Genomic DNA, 15,272 nt, shown 5'->3' with positions numbered 1-15,272 from the left:
TTAATAAATTATTATTTTTTATTTTTTATATCAAAGTCCAATTTTAACAAACCATGTTTAATTTTAGCACCAAAAAAAATTATAGCAATGTTGTAGATTATTTGGGGGAAAATAAAGCTTCATTTCTAAATAAGCAATCATCTTATTATAAAATAATTTAATAAAGTAGTTTTGAGGGTTAAGAATTAAAAAATGTGTTATTAATAATTTTTAACTAATATTTAATTTATTGTGTTTTATAGTATTTTGTTTTAGTTTTAATGTATTTTATTTAAATATGATATTTAAAATAATTAGATAAAAAAATTCAAAATGTAAAATATTTTAAAAAATGAAATTTACATAAATAGAAAAAAATTAATTAATCAGTAGTATCATGTATTTGTGGAAAAAAAAAATTTAATTACCGTTAGAAATATATATAGAAGATTTCGTGAATATGAAAAAAAAAAGTAAAAAAGTGGAATGATCACATGTTTAAGGAATGATAATTTCTTTAAATAGAAATATGTTTAATAAACTTTTTAATTAGTTACATTATTCACTGGAATTTGAAAATTTTGAGATAAGTGGTGAAAATAAAAAATCAATGACAATAAATTTAAATTAAAAAAAAACCTATAAAAATTTATTACGGTGAAAGTATGATATATCTTAAACTACGAAGACTAAGATGAACATTAATTTTAGTTCCTATAAATTAATTTGATTATGTTTTTTCTTATTGAAAATATTAATGGTATAATATATAGATTATGTTGTCTCATGTAACACTGTAACATGTAACAGGTAGGTTCACTCTTTTCTAAAAGAAAAAGTGTGATATTTCTTTATTATTATGTTCTTTTTAAAATATTTGATATATATAAAGTTGATGAACAATATAACTAATTAATTATAAAGAACAAATAATTGAATATATAATATTGATTCTCCTGGTTCACGTGTTTGTTAATTACATCATACATGATACATGCATTTTGTAATTTTCATTCTTTTTTTTTTTTTAAACAATTTATTAGATAGAATGCATGTTTGAACATATTTATAATAAGAATATTTTGAGTTCACGTGTTTCATAACAATAAATATAAACTTGTTGTATTTGTTAATAATATATATATATATATATATTTATATATAATAAATGTATTTAATGATAGTTTGTATTTTTGTATGATAGAGCTTATATTACTAATAATTAATTTTTTTTCTTTTTCAATATAACCAAAAAAAAAAATTATCAATACAATCACCAGCTTTAAACTTAAGACAACATTGGTCTTTGAAAAAAATTATGAAAGTTTAAATATGCTTAATAATATCTTGTTTTTTAATTAGGATGATGCATGTAAAATTGAAATAATTGTGAGTAGTTTTAGTTGTTTTAAAGAGTTGGAAACCACTTCTTATATGTTTTTTACATTGTTACGTTGTCGTAAATATTTAGAGTTTTTTTTTTTTGGAATTTGACCGGAATTCAATGGTTTATGCCGGAGACCATCGGTGACTACTGCCTATTGGGAATGCATTGATCGATACAGCTAAAAATACAAGACTTACAAGATGATGGATCTATGTCCCTATAAATTTTTTTATATTTTTTAACTATCTAGTTAGAAAAAAGTCGTTTATAATTTTATTATCATCACAATATTGAAAATTAAATCAAAAAAATATGAATTAGTGTTAAAAGACCTTATTTATTTATTTTTACACCTTCTAATCAATTAATTGCATTTATATATATTTTATGTCATGATAGTGTTCATTATTAAAAATATATTTTATAAAATGACACCATTAATTATTTTTTTTAATAAATAAATATTAAAGTCTTAAAATAATCTATTCAAAATGTAGAAATTTGTATATTTAATATTTATTCATTGGTATATATAATAAAATCAAATTGTAAATAATCCAATTAAATTGTAAAGAAACCTGTTATAACTTCCACCGAAGTAATCATATATAAAAAGTAATCTCCCATTTTCAAATAATCTCCCACCATTAACTGAATCTAAGTCGGTGCACTTGATCGTCCTCCATCTGCTTGCAGTCGAAGAGCTTGAGTCTGATATGGTAAGAACTCAATTCTTCAGTTCATCTCTCACATTTGATCGCTTGATTTAGATTCGATTCTGATTGATTCTACGTTATTGAAAACATGAGGTCAATCGTTATGTTCTTTGATTTAATGATCTTTGGCTTTGTGAGATGGTTTTATTTTTCCCTAATTTGAACTGGCGGACATGAACTGAGTTTATTATTTGTGTCATTCATCTGTTTTGAGGATGTTTTTCATTTCTAGTTACTTTTTAGGATGTTTTTTTCTCATTTCTAGTTACTTGATAATCATATTGATTCACTGAACAATCACGAAACTGAATGATTTGACTGAGTTTATTATTTGTGTCATTCATCTGTTTTGAGGATGTTTTTCATTTTTAGTTACTTTTTGAGGATGTTTTTTTCTCATTTCTAGTTACTTGATAATCATATTGATTCACTGAACAATCACGAAACTGAATGATTTGACTGAGTTTATTATTTGTGTCATTCATCTGTTTTGAGGATGTTTTTCATTTCTAGTTACTTTTTGAGGATGTTTTTCATTTCCAGTTACTTTTTGAGGATGTTTTTCATTTCTAGTTACTTGATAATCATATTCATTCACTGAACAATCACGAAACTGAATGATTTGACTGGCATTTGATTCAAAAATCAAAATGATTCATGAATGATCGACTTATGGCACTAACTACGATTGGATCGATCTAACCATTTGTTTGTATTTAGCAGGATCCTGTTGGTAGGAAACTTCTTACAAAGGAAATGTGGGAGAAAAAGCTTGAGAATGTAAACATTCCGAAAGAAGATATGAACAAGATAGTAATGAATTTTCTTGTTACTGAAGGTTATGTTGATACTGCTGAAAAGTTTAAGATTGAATCAGGAACAAAACGTATCCTTTCCCCGCTGTTCTAAGAGTACAAACATGAGCTTTTCTTCTTTACATTATGTGCTACCTTATGAATAATTAGCAGATATTTATTATGCAAGAAATGCAGAACGAATGGAAATTAAGAAAGGAGTGGAATGTGGAGAATTCGAGGGTGTAGTTAAGAAAATTTTTAACTTGATCCCAAATGTATGATGATGTTATTGAACCAATATCATCTATTTCTTTTGAGTTTGTTATAGTTAAAAGTTTTTAATTACATGCATATGTGCAGGTAATGGATTCATTTCCTGAGTTGATTGTCAATCTTCAAAATATGATAACGATGGAGTTAGTTCATAGTAGAAAGTTTACAGAAGCTGGAAATTTTGCTATGAAAGAGCTTGCACCATTAGCAGAAGCATTGGTGATTCTCACTCTTTTGATATTCAAATGTCGATTAGTGTTCAATATAACAATTAATAACTGTGCTTGATATATACATATATCCAGCCCATGCATGTTTTCTGAAGATATAGACAATACATTGAAGCTGATATTTGAAGATTTACATACTACTCCTTTCGAAGAAATTGTAGAGCTTCAAGTTCTAGACATATCTGAGCAGCGCCTGAAGATTGCTAATGAGATTAACACAGCCATTCTCACTACCCTGGGTATTGACAAAGGTGATGATCTTGGTTTTCCCATTTTGAAACCAGAGTTTATTCTTTAGAAACTATCACGATCCACAAATGTCATGACCTTCCCACTTAAAATTATGGCGTGTTTAGTGGGAATCAAATCTAAAACTTTGGTCTATTCAATGTTTTAATATATATAAATTATCGTGTTTACAATTTATTAGTATTAGTATTAGTATTAGTGATTTATAGTGTGAATCTCCTAACATATATTGTGGTATACCAATATACATGTATAAATGCAGATGATCCAAAGCTTCCAAGGTTGATTAAGATGGCATTTGGGGCTCAGGAACTACTAGAAGAGAAAATTGATTTTCCTAAAATATCCCATGACAGAAACAGGGGGGATTCTTCGCGAAGAAGGTCGGATTATTGCAAAAACGCGCCTTTCAACTCTTAAAGTTTTGAAATTCAATGTACAGCATTCAGATTCATGAAACTTACATGATATTAGTTGTAGTTAACAAACGGTAAAACTCAAACTGGTCATGTGATTTCCTCGATTCTTCGCGATTTTTTTTTTTTTTTTTTTTTAATTTAAGAAAACTAAAACAATCTAGGGTAGTTAGGATAATTAATATCGAAAAATTTAAAGTAGGCTTATATAATAGGATTAAATTAGCAAAATATAATAGGTTTAGTTGATTATAGAAAAAAAAATGTACAATTCCTATGATAATAGGATTAAATTATCTATTGTCATATATAAGTTTATTAATTATATATTAAATTAAAAAACATAATTTCATCCTTCTTTGTTTTAGAATTTTAAAGTTTGTTTTTTATTATAAAAAAAATTAAATAGAAAAAATAATAATAACATACGTGACTAATGCTTTGTCTTGCAATTAGAAACCTATAATAAACAAAAAAAAATCACTCAATCTTGCAAACATGGTAATAAATCCTCGAATAATGCATGCCGAAATCAAGTTGTTAAAAGAATAAAAAGGAAGTAGAAAGTATTCCAACAAATATTCAAAAATAAAATTTGAAGTATCATAATTTTTTTTTTTTAATTCTTTTGATTTTATATTTTACAATTTCAATTATTCATTGTATGAAAATAATTCCCAATTAAAGTATAAAACTGAGTATTTATTTAAATTCAATTACATTAAAATTATAATTCAAATTCCTCTAACCAAATAGAATAATATATTTTGTTAACATATAATATATCAAAATGACCATCTGCTTGCAAAATAAAAATTATAAAACTCATTTTCAAATTTAAAATGTAATAAATGTCTATCAAATAATAATTAATCTTTAAAACAAAAATTTATTATCAAACTCAAAATAATATATATTAATTTTATAAATTGAATCAAATATTTTTTTCATTAGGGAAAATTATTTTTTAATTATTTTATCAATATTGTTTGTTATTATAAAATTATGACATGCAAAAAATATTAATAAAACATATAGAATAAAAACAAAAATTAAATATATAAAAAATCTAAATATATATAAAAATATATATATATATATATATATATATTAATAGTTAGAAGATTAATTTATAATTTAAAAATAGGAGGATAGAGAGAATTTAAAAAGAAAATGGTCAATAAAATTTGCTTCATTCTTCATGATATTTTTCTTTTTTCTTCCAAATTCATATCCAGAAACAAAAAGTCTTTCCAAATTAATGGTCAAATGGCTCATGATTATAGTGAAATAGAAAATAGAAAATAAACATCCTCTCCCTTTGGTGCCTAAAAGAACACATTCTAAAAGATTTGAAAAAAAAAATGTATAGTTATATATTTAAATATTGTCATTCTAATTCAAAACTACCATGAATCCCAAAGACAAACAATTCCTAGATTCATTCCAAAGCATTCATTTCGTCTGGTTCTTCAACAATTATCGGCTGCGATTTTACACCACTTCCCATGTATCCCTGTAAGTAAGTAAAAAAACACAAAAATTGAATTTCCAAAACATCATCTTTAGACCTTGTAAAAAATATGAACAGATAGTATACTAAATCAAATTTGACATAAATTTGGTTACTTACAGGTGCTGGAACATCGAGAGAGACGAGACTCTCAACGAAAGTATGTAGCTTAATTATGGGTCCCATACGATCAACCTTAATTTCTACAGTTAACTTTTGTTCTACATTATACAAAACATGCCTCATATAATCCATCTCCAACAGTATTTTCTTACGACTCTTCGAATAAGCGACAAGTTTAAAAGGGTGATGAATCTGTAAAAAAGTTGCATATGACAGTGTAATCAATCTCGACCAATATTCATTCTTCTCACCATATTCTTTCAGCAAAAACACATCCACATCAAATGATTTGTAATAACAAGTTAAAGAAAGACATCCTTCAAAATTATCCAAATACAACCTATAATAAGGACCGCGGTATTCCGGATGTGAAAGCATTCTGTATTTCTCTGTCCCAAGATGAAAGGCAACAATCAAATCTTCTGATTTCACAATTGAGATCCAGTGCAGAGCTCCACCAACAATGGAATCTCCAAAGCTAAAAAAATCCGGAACATAAAGAAACTTCTCTAGCCTATGCCAAGAATTTGATCTCAAACTGTAAACCTTAAACTCGTAATCGACCATGCTGCATCTACCTCTATATGCAATTCTCACTATATTGTAATCATCATTGGTGTTAACATATCCAATTCGATAATCACAATAAGTGATGGGAATACTAACCTGGTTTGCCAAATCAATAAATGTGTAAGGCAGTTTTATACATTTTCTTATTGATGGATTCCATAAGAAGACATTGTTATTGTCATGGATATTTGACATGCAAAGCAAGCCATCACAGGAACATTTAAGTCTATAATTCAAAATCTTCAGTGTATAATTCCCAAAACTCGGAATGGGATTGATCTCCACCGGTTGAAGAACATCACCATCTTGGAGGGAATCAAGATCCACCCGATAGAGATCATAGTGCTTTTGTAAAAGGCTAATGTTGCTCTTGGTTTTGACAGATTGTTTCAGATGCAATTTGACAAAATAGGGGCTGCTGATCAAAAAAAGACATGATTTAGATAGAGTTCTAAAACGGAACAGACTCTTAACAGGCAATCGACAAAAAATCTCTTCTATAATCTCATTCGATAATTGCACCATCTTCTTCTAATGCATGAAAAAACCCGAAATTGACAATTATCTTATATACATAGAATATAATATAATTGTAAGATATATTATAATATCATTATATTATATTATATTATATTATATTATATTATATTATATTATATTAGTTTGTTTAATATAATATCACATGACCTATGTAACCGAAATAAAACATTCAATACAACTTTTCTATATTCTTACATGGTATAGAACCGAGAGAAATAATTTATATTGAATTATATATTTAGAGTTATATAGGTTATGTATAATATATAGACTTTAAATTAGATTTATAAAAAAATTAATATAATATTGAACACAATTTATCTTATTGTGATAATATCTTAAACAGAAAATTAATATATAATATAATATTAATATTATCAAATTTTATTAGATTTTAATAATATCTTACTAATATATTATATTTTATTATAACAACTAACATGAATATTAAATGCACAATTAAAAATATAAACAAAAATATTATTTATATATAAATATTTTAAATAAAAATAATATTATACATAGAGTATATATTATAATAAATAAAGAAAATTGATTATTTAAAAACTTAACAGTATTAAGTTAAGTATATTTTAAAATTTCTTTTCTAATTTATATATATAGAGAGAGAAACGTATAAATTAAAATAACAAATATTTATTATATTTTATGAATTTATATATATATATATATATATATAATAATTGTAATATTAAAAAAATACATTATTAAAATATCTTGTAACCATATATATTATCTAAATTATATTTCAGTATGCATTATTATCCTTCATCATTCCCGCCGTACGGAAACATTTTACTATGCCTTTTGATTTTTGCTCACACTTCATAAAACTAAACTGCTAACAAACGTTTTACTCAGGACATTAAATATGAAACCAGAATAACACCAAAACACCAGGTTGAAAGAGCACCAAACCAGGCATACATGTTTTGGAGAAAATGAGTTGAGACGTGACTTGAAAATAAGATTAATAAATAAATAAATAAGGATTTCACTTAAGGTGCAAACCTATTTAAATGAGAATTTACCATCATCGATGAATTTGATACATGTAAATGAATCAAAGATGAAGAATGTTTATCAAGCTTTTTCTCCCACATCTCCTTTGTAAAAAGTTTCCTAAGAACAGGAGCCTGCTAGATGCAAACAAATGGTCAGATTATATGTTACAAAATCATTCATGAATCATTTTGATTTTTGAATCAAATGACAGTCGTCAAATCATTCAGTTTCGTGATTGTTGAGTGAATGAATATGATTATCAAGTAACTAGAAATGAATGACACAAATAAGCTCAGTTCATGTCGATCCACCGGTCCAAATTAGGGACAAATTAAACCAATAAATGGAGAGTTAATATTACTACTTCAAGTCTTCAATACAGGCATATTAACAAAAGAACATAAGTAGTTCCAGATATAACGATTGTCTTCATGTTTTCAATAACGTAGAATTAATTAGATTCGATTGTTATTGAGCAATCTTGATTTATATTTCAATTGTTATTTTCAACTGTTTTGAGTTTTAACTCTGTTTTATAGTATTAATTTAATATATATATATATATATATACATGATTGAGAAAGTACAATATGAGAGAAGAAATGAACACACATTACTGAATATAGATAACTGCCGGTAGAAAGAAACTGTACAAACAACTGAGAGTAATAAACAAAATTGAATCAAACTTTTTTCTTCTTTTTTTTTCGAGAAACATATCCTTAGTTTCAACATTCAAGCCATAAAACATAAACCACCATAGTCGAAGATGAAGAAGAAAGTTTAGTATTAACGGATTCTTCTCTGACCAAATTGCCACAGTAACCGTCTTGGTCGTCTTCTTCAAAGTTTAGGGCATAACTTGATGGATCATAATGAAATCTCAAATGGCTTCTTTTGATTCCTCTTCTTCTTCCTCCATTGCCATTAGTAACCACTTTCTTCACTGCATCTTTCATCCTTTTATATATCCTTCTGTAACTATTCACTCTCACCAATCTTCCCACAAAACCCATCTCAAATATTCTATATCTAGATCATCAATTCAGAAACTTTATCAACAGTTATCTTCAAGAACAAGAGAGAGAAAGATAGAGGGGTTGGAGTTATTATAAATGGAGGATAGGGTGGAGAAAGGAGAAAGATAGAGAGAGAGAGGGTCCTTTTGTTTGATTCGGCGGTTAATCCGAGACTTCTCTAATAAGCTTATTAATAAATAATATAATTTGAATGATTAAATAAATATTATTTGAATAAATTAAAAATAATGAAAAAAAAACTTTTTGGCATCTCAAAGAAGCTTGCTTTCTATCTACTGTTTATAGTCTTTCTTTGAAGCTGTCACTTTTTGCCTTAAAAAACCTTTTACTACCTTGAAATAATGAATATCTTCTTTTTTTAATAGTCCTTATCAAATTAAATTTATTAAAAAAAAATAAATATTTAATTGGGTGGTGCCCGAATTTTATTTTTGCATTATCGATGGGATATTATTTTAAGTTTTTTGTTTATGAAATATTATTAGAATTTATTGGGTGATGTTCGAATCTTTGAGTAGTTGTTGAAAAATGGTGATTGATTCGGCTAAAATGACAACCTACATAATTGGATTATCATCCTAATTATTTTTTGGTGGACTGGTTAGAAAGAAATCGTCAAACTTTCACGGATTATAGTCGTTCGATGCGTATTATTCATAATGTTATTATTATGATACTTTCTAAGATTCATTCCGAAAAGTCGGTATAGTCCGTCAGTAATTAATCGTTATTCTTAAATATTTAGGAGCTAATGAGTAACATTCTTTATTTTTTAATATTTTAATTTAATTTTCTTTCTGTCATGTTTTTTTTTAGTTGTGCTCAAATAATCTTTTTATCATTTGTAGTATATTGATATTAATATTTATTTATTTTTTTTAGTTTTTCAATGAAACCAAAACAACTGGTATTATTGAAATTTTAAGGTCTTGTTCGGATTGGGGTTATTTGAATAACCTGGAGAGAGAGAAAAATAATGATTGATAATTTTGAGAAAATAATGATTATTTTTGGTAAAAAGACTTAAAGGGTATTAATATATATAAATAAAATAAAAAATAATAATTTAAAATAGAGAGTATTTTAGTATTTTGGTTAATGAAATGAGTGATGTAATCGGTGAAAAGTGATTGATTGGAAAACTGATTTGATATAAGATTAAATAAAAAACCTTACAACAACCAGACCTAACATTTAGATGATTAAAAATTAAAAAGGTAATTACTGAGAGAATATGTTAATTATTTAATAAAAATCCACTGCAAAGCCTATGTTTTGTAATTCAGACTAGCAAACGTCTTTCAACGGCGGGTGAGCTGGGATGGACCATTGTAAAGTAAAAAGACAATAAAATAATAATATTAAAAAAAACATGTTCTGAAACCCTAGAAGTCAGAGACCTTCTGAACATAATCAAAATCAACTTATAAAGACAATCAAATCAGGGCAGAAATGTCAAACCAACAGAGGGAGAAAAGTAATATATATATATATATATATATATATATATATATTATAAACAATAAAAAAATTATTAATTATAAAAAAAACTTAACATTATTCGAATTTGAATTTTAAAATCACTCAACAAAATTAAATTATAACTTCATTTATTCTTTTATTTATCAAATTAACTAATTTATTAATTAAAATATTAAAATATTTTATATTTTAATTTATTATTATTTATTTTATTTATATTTCAATACATTTTAAATATTTTTATAAAAAAATATTATTATTTTCTCAAAATCATTAACAATAATCATATTTTTCTATTTTCAAATTATTTAAATAACTTGAACCGAACAAGACATAAGTGAATTAAACGCTTTATAAATTATGAACTAGTTAAAATGAGTTATATAAGAATTTTTCTCATAAACTCAAATATCATATCTCTTATTTCTTAATCACATTCATTAAGCAAAATATTAAAATATTTATTATTTAAATATTTTTATTATTTCAAAAAAAATCAGCTTTTATCAAAAAAAAAAAAAAAAAAAAAAAAAAAAAAAAAAAAAAAAAAAAAAAAATCAACATCAAACTAGATTTATATGTCAAACCCATTTAAGCTATTAATAATAACTAATAAACTAAAAATAAGTGGTTAATCAAACTAAACAACAGTTTTAAGATCAGCCCCTAACTAATTTGTCTTGTTTTTTAAGCTATAGACATGATGCAATGTTTCAAATAAATAAGATATTTATATCCCTCTCTAATGTTTTGGGCTTAGGATTCCTTATTGGGGTGTGATTGAAAAATCTTCAAATAAATCATTGTTTTTTCTTTTAAGTCAATCAAATATTCAAAATTAAATAAATTAAAATAATTAATTTTCTTTTAAATAAATTAAACTTTTATATATACTAATTTAAAATAACTCAACTAGTATCACCCCAATCTAATCAAATCCCTAGTTTTGTTAGAACAAAATATTAAATTATTATTATAATGAAATTATCATTTTATTATTTTTTTTCCAAACGTTAATTAATTGATTTTTTTAATGAAGTTTATTTATTTATTTAGCTATTGCAACATAATCAAACATTATATTATTATTATTATCAACAAAATAAAAATTGAGACAAAATAAAAATATTAAAATAATCTATTGATTATTCCTGTGTGATTCAAAATATAGAAATTGTGACCTCTCAAGCACATAATAAATAGTAATAGAACATGAAAACATATATAATTCTATGATCAATCAAAATCCAATAACTCTTTTAAACTGGTTTGTCCCCCCCACCCATTGGTAATTTCTATTATATTGAACTTGTCCCCCCTAAACTTTGTATGTTATTCAATCACATTATCTTCCTTCATTTTTTTTTTTCTCCAATCAAATATTTAAATTTAAGACAATTTGTATAAAAATATATTTATTCGGCCCTAAAAGAGTAAGAGATATATATTAAGTTAACTTAATTTAAGAATTTCTAATAATAATAAACATTACAATAACAAGATACTATAATAGTTCAAAAACATAAAATTATACACATTTTTTTTTTATAATAGAATGACTTTAATTTGGTCCCAATTTTACTATATGACTATGAATGAGGAGACAATAATGACCACATAAATAACATTCATAGATTTTATTATTATTTATTATTATTATTATTATTATTACAATTGGCTACTAGTTAGAATGGGTTGGTGGGGCCCACCAAGAAGGTGACTTGTCATTCTATTATTTTTACATAAAGTGATCCTCATGCCATATGGCAATCTTTGTCATTGTTATTTGACTATCTAACCTTCTCCTTTTCATATTTGAGATTTTTATTATTTTTTTAAAAATAACTATTCAGTAAAAAATATTTTATTGAGGTTTTTTTAATCATTATAATATATTTTTGTTTTTCAATTTTATAAAAAAAATAAATTTATAAATTTAATAGATAGAAAATAAACCAAATGTAATGATTTTAAATAAAAATTAATGAGCTTCAATTTTAATTAAACTTTTTTATTATTATTATTGGAATGACAGTTGAATTATTTGTCTTTTATTTTATTTTTAAGTAGAAATAGCTTGGAATAATAACTTATGATAGTAAAAATAATCGCATATTCCATTGCAATTTTATAAGAGGTCTATTTATGATAACTTCTTAAATTCATTTTAAATAAATAATAATTTATTTATTTTAATTATTCAACTAATTAAAAATCAAACTAACATTAATCTTCTAGGACCTTCTTATGAGTCAGTAATTTTTTTAGGACTTTTGTATTTGTTAATTTTTATTTTTTTAGTTTCTTTTATGATATCATATTTAATTTCAATGTTTTTACACTATTCTCATTTTTTTTTATCATAATGAATTATTTAAGAATAATAAAATATAATTAAATTGACGTATCTTTTTATTAAAAACAAGTTTTTTTTTTCAAAACTCAGTAAAAAAATCCTAAAAATCAAACAAGCTCTTAAAACATAAAAGGTTATTTTTAAGATAAAAAAAACATTTATTGGATTCTTTCTTTTTTTTTTTTTTTGGAAAAAGAAAATCCAATTGTATATTTTTGTCAGGATAACTATCTCTGTTTTTCTGTCAGGCCCAATTGTATCAGATGAAAAAGATAACTTTAACTATTATTTAAAAATAAATTATCTATTATGTTTTATTATTTATTTTTTAATTAAATATTTGTTTATTTTCAATAACCAAATTTATCCAAAAATAAAAAAAAAATTAAGTACTTATAAATTGTAAATATAAAAAATATTGTAATACATAACCCCTATTAAAAATCAAAACACTTACATTTTTGTAATTAAATAATTTTTTTAAAACAAATCTCAATAAAAAAAAATCTCAATTAAACTAAGAGCTCAATTTTATGTTTACAAATATTCTTTTTATAATATTATATTTTTGACAATCAAACCACATATTTAATTAATTAAAATATTTTTTATTTTTATTTTTTTTTTATAAAATTTAAATAATAATTTAATCAATTAAAACTCCAAATAACATGTCTTTTTATCAAATAATTTATTTTATATAAAACTCTCAAATAACCCACATCAAACAAGCTCTAAGAGATGATTAATGATTATAATTTTTGTAATTAAATCAAATATATATACAAAAAAAAATCTAAACAAGTATGGTATTTAATTCCAAACAAGTATGGTATTTAATTGGCAGGGCCCGTGGAAACGAATATATTGGGCAGAAACAGCCACTTTCCAAATTTAGAAAGCCCATTAACATTTCCATAGATGAATTAATTATATTTGATTTAAATTATCTAATTTAAAAGCAAATAAATTTTTCTTAATATCTAAAGGATCAACATAACATTTGATGTCACACATATGACACTTATTTAATATATTTTATCTACTCAAAATAGTTTGTATAATATTTTTCTTACTATTGTTTTTATACGAATACATTTATTAATTTTGTGTTTTAATATTATTAAAAACACTATTTAAAAATAGTGTCACAACTTGTTATTATTAGAGTCATACTAATTAAGACGGTTAAAATATTATAAAGAAGATTAAAAAGTCTATTTTAAATAAACTTTTATTATTATAAATTTACTATAATAAGATTTTACGAGTTTCTAAATATTTTGGATTTTACGAGTTTATATTATTTTATATTAAATATATATATATATATATATATATATATATTTATAAATAAAAAATATTTATTCAATTAAATATAATTAATTTTGTAAATATAATTTTTTATAATATTATTTACTTATTATTATTTTTAATTAATTTTATATTTAAATATATAAATTTAAAAAGACGGTTGATTTATAAAATACTTAATTATATATAAATAATAATATATAACTAATATTATTTCAAATTAAATTAAGCATTTACCATTTCAAATAAACTTTTGAATTTAAAATCCCATGATTTTGACAAATTTAATTCTAACAATCCTAAAAATAATTATCAGTTTAAAAAAATTGCAAACAATATTTTACTTTCTTTTTATTTGTTTATTTTGCTTAAAATAAAAATTCACATGTAATGTATGTGTATTTAGTTATTTAACGTTTAAAAATAATTAGAATAACTAGAAAGATCTTCGTACGATGTAATTAAACGTTCCGCGTTTATCAAATTTGGTGTTGAATTAAGAATATAAAGTGTTATTAGCCTATTTGTTAAGGAGTTATAATTGTTTTTGTTAGTTTACGAGTTTGAAACATATCTATAGCATTTTTTATTTTATTTTTGACCGTTTTAAGTTTTTGGCGGGTCAACCTAGAATCCGATCCAAATATTCATTTACTCTCACATATATATCCAAATTAACCATAACTCTCTACTCTCGACCCAACAGTCTGTACACTTTTAAAATTAAGCATCATTATAATTATATATATATATAATAATATTAAAATTAAGCATCGTTATAATTATATATATGTATATAATAATATAATATGATGGATAAAATAAAAGTAATTAATAACAATAATGATACTTTTTTCATGAATGGTTGTAGTTGAAGCCATGAATGAAAAAGATGGGAGTGGGCCTTGGGAGATGATGGATTAAAACAAAAACTATACTACAAAACCCATTAATAGGAAAAAGTGATGGACCCATTTATCACGTGACCTCTTGCTTCACCCGCACGTGGCCTTATTCCCATTCCTCACAAGGCCCATACCACTAAAAAGCTTAGTTTATTTCACTCTTAAATTGATTTTACCTCAATTTATTTTACTTAATTTTATTATCAAAATTTTTGAGATGACTAGTTTGACATAAACACGTCCGGTTTAAGGCGGTTAAAATCGAAAATTTACATAAAATGTAAATATGGTTGACTAATTTTAAACTTGTAAAATCTATAATTTAAAAAAGTTTAATTTGAAAAAATAATAGTTAT

General features: G+C 23.9%; 2 protein-coding genes across 2 annotated transcripts; one reads left to right on the top strand and one right to left on the bottom strand.

The window, feature by feature from the left end:
- The first annotated feature begins 2,170 nt into the window (after nucleotides 1-2,170).
- LOC124911714 (protein GID8 homolog) lies at nucleotides 2,171-3,626 on the top strand. The gene is made up of 5 exons (XM_047452224.1): nucleotides 2,171-2,215; nucleotides 2,806-2,968; nucleotides 3,048-3,154; nucleotides 3,240-3,371; nucleotides 3,458-3,626. The coding sequence occupies exons 1-5, from the start codon at nucleotides 2,171-2,173 to the stop codon at nucleotides 3,473-3,475; spliced, it is 465 nt and encodes a 154-aa protein (XP_047308180.1). The 3' UTR covers nucleotides 3,476-3,626.
- Nucleotides 3,627-5,488: 1,862 nt separating this feature from the next.
- Nucleotides 5,489-8,778, bottom strand: LOC124911712 (F-box protein CPR1-like). The gene is made up of 4 exons (XM_047452222.1): nucleotides 8,578-8,778; nucleotides 7,846-7,950; nucleotides 5,681-6,784; nucleotides 5,489-5,563 (listed from the first exon to the last, which is right to left on the bottom strand). The coding sequence occupies exons 1-4, from the start codon at nucleotides 8,776-8,778 to the stop codon at nucleotides 5,489-5,491; spliced, it is 1,485 nt and encodes a 494-aa protein (XP_047308178.1).
- Nucleotides 8,779-15,272: the final 6,494 nt, after the last annotated feature.

The sequence above is a fragment of the Impatiens glandulifera genome, chromosome 8, assembly GCF_907164915.1.
Source record: "Impatiens glandulifera chromosome 8, dImpGla2.1, whole genome shotgun sequence".
Taxonomy (NCBI): Eukaryota; Viridiplantae; Streptophyta; class Magnoliopsida; order Ericales; family Balsaminaceae; genus Impatiens; species Impatiens glandulifera.
The sequence above is the reverse complement of the archived record's forward strand: the minus strand, read 5'-3'. Positions and strand labels throughout refer to the sequence as shown.